The 642-nt window shown below is 71.2% G+C and overlaps 1 protein-coding gene across 1 annotated transcript in view; it reads right to left on the reverse strand.

The window, feature by feature from the left end:
* The window catches only part of INPP5E (inositol polyphosphate-5-phosphatase, 72 kDa), a 27,338-nt gene that overhangs the window by 19,953 nt on the left and 6,743 nt on the right, over positions 1–642 (reverse strand). Inside the window, exon 4 of the mRNA XM_012721176.1 lies at positions 21–638. Within this exon, the coding sequence (XP_012576630.1) occupies positions 21–638 (618 nt within the window). The remainder of the gene's footprint in view (positions 1–20; positions 639–642) is intronic.

A 642-nucleotide genomic window follows, 5' to 3' on the forward strand; every position in this document is an offset into this window, starting at 1 on the left:
GGGGCCGGGCGGGCACGTACAGCGCGGGCGCAGCTGGGGCGAGGAGCACGTTGCCCCCGAAGTCCGGCAGCTCGCTCTGGGCCCACAGCGTCGTGGCCGGGCTCTCGCACTTCACGAGCCCCTGGGCTCTGGCCGAGGGCTTTTTCTCAGGGGCCGGGAGCGCAGGCTCCGAGGCGGGGGGCCGAGGGCAGAGCGCGGGCGGGAAGAGCGTCTCCATGTTGTCCGGGGGCTGCTCCAGGTTGCCAGGGGTGGCGTCGGGGGGCGCAGCACCTGCTCTGCGCCTTCTCTGGGGGGCGCGGCTGTCCCCCACCTCACCCACCACGTTGGCCCGATCCACCTCGATGGGCTTCACCCCAACTAGGTGTGACTTCACTGGCTCAAAAGAACTGTTTGCACTTGTCTGAAACACCCCCGTGGGCTTTGGGGGGCTCGGGGTCGAGGGCTGGGACGGGGTGCCGCGGCGGCTGTGGCTCACAGCGTTGTCCTCCATCTCGCCGCCCAGAGGGGAGGAATCGATCTGCTGGAAGAAGCCCCCCGAGGCCTCCTCGGGCCTCCCGACTTCCTGCTGGATGAAGGTGCCCCCCAGGTCCTGGGGCCGGGCCGCGCCGGGAAGGCCCCTGCGGCTCCTGCCGCCGTAACTGG

The sequence above is a fragment of the Condylura cristata genome, unplaced genomic scaffold (genome assembly GCF_000260355.1).
Source record: "Condylura cristata isolate star-nosed mole 26May11 unplaced genomic scaffold, ConCri1.0 scaffold00006, whole genome shotgun sequence".
In the NCBI taxonomy this organism is placed as follows: Eukaryota; Metazoa; Chordata; class Mammalia; order Eulipotyphla; family Talpidae; genus Condylura; species Condylura cristata.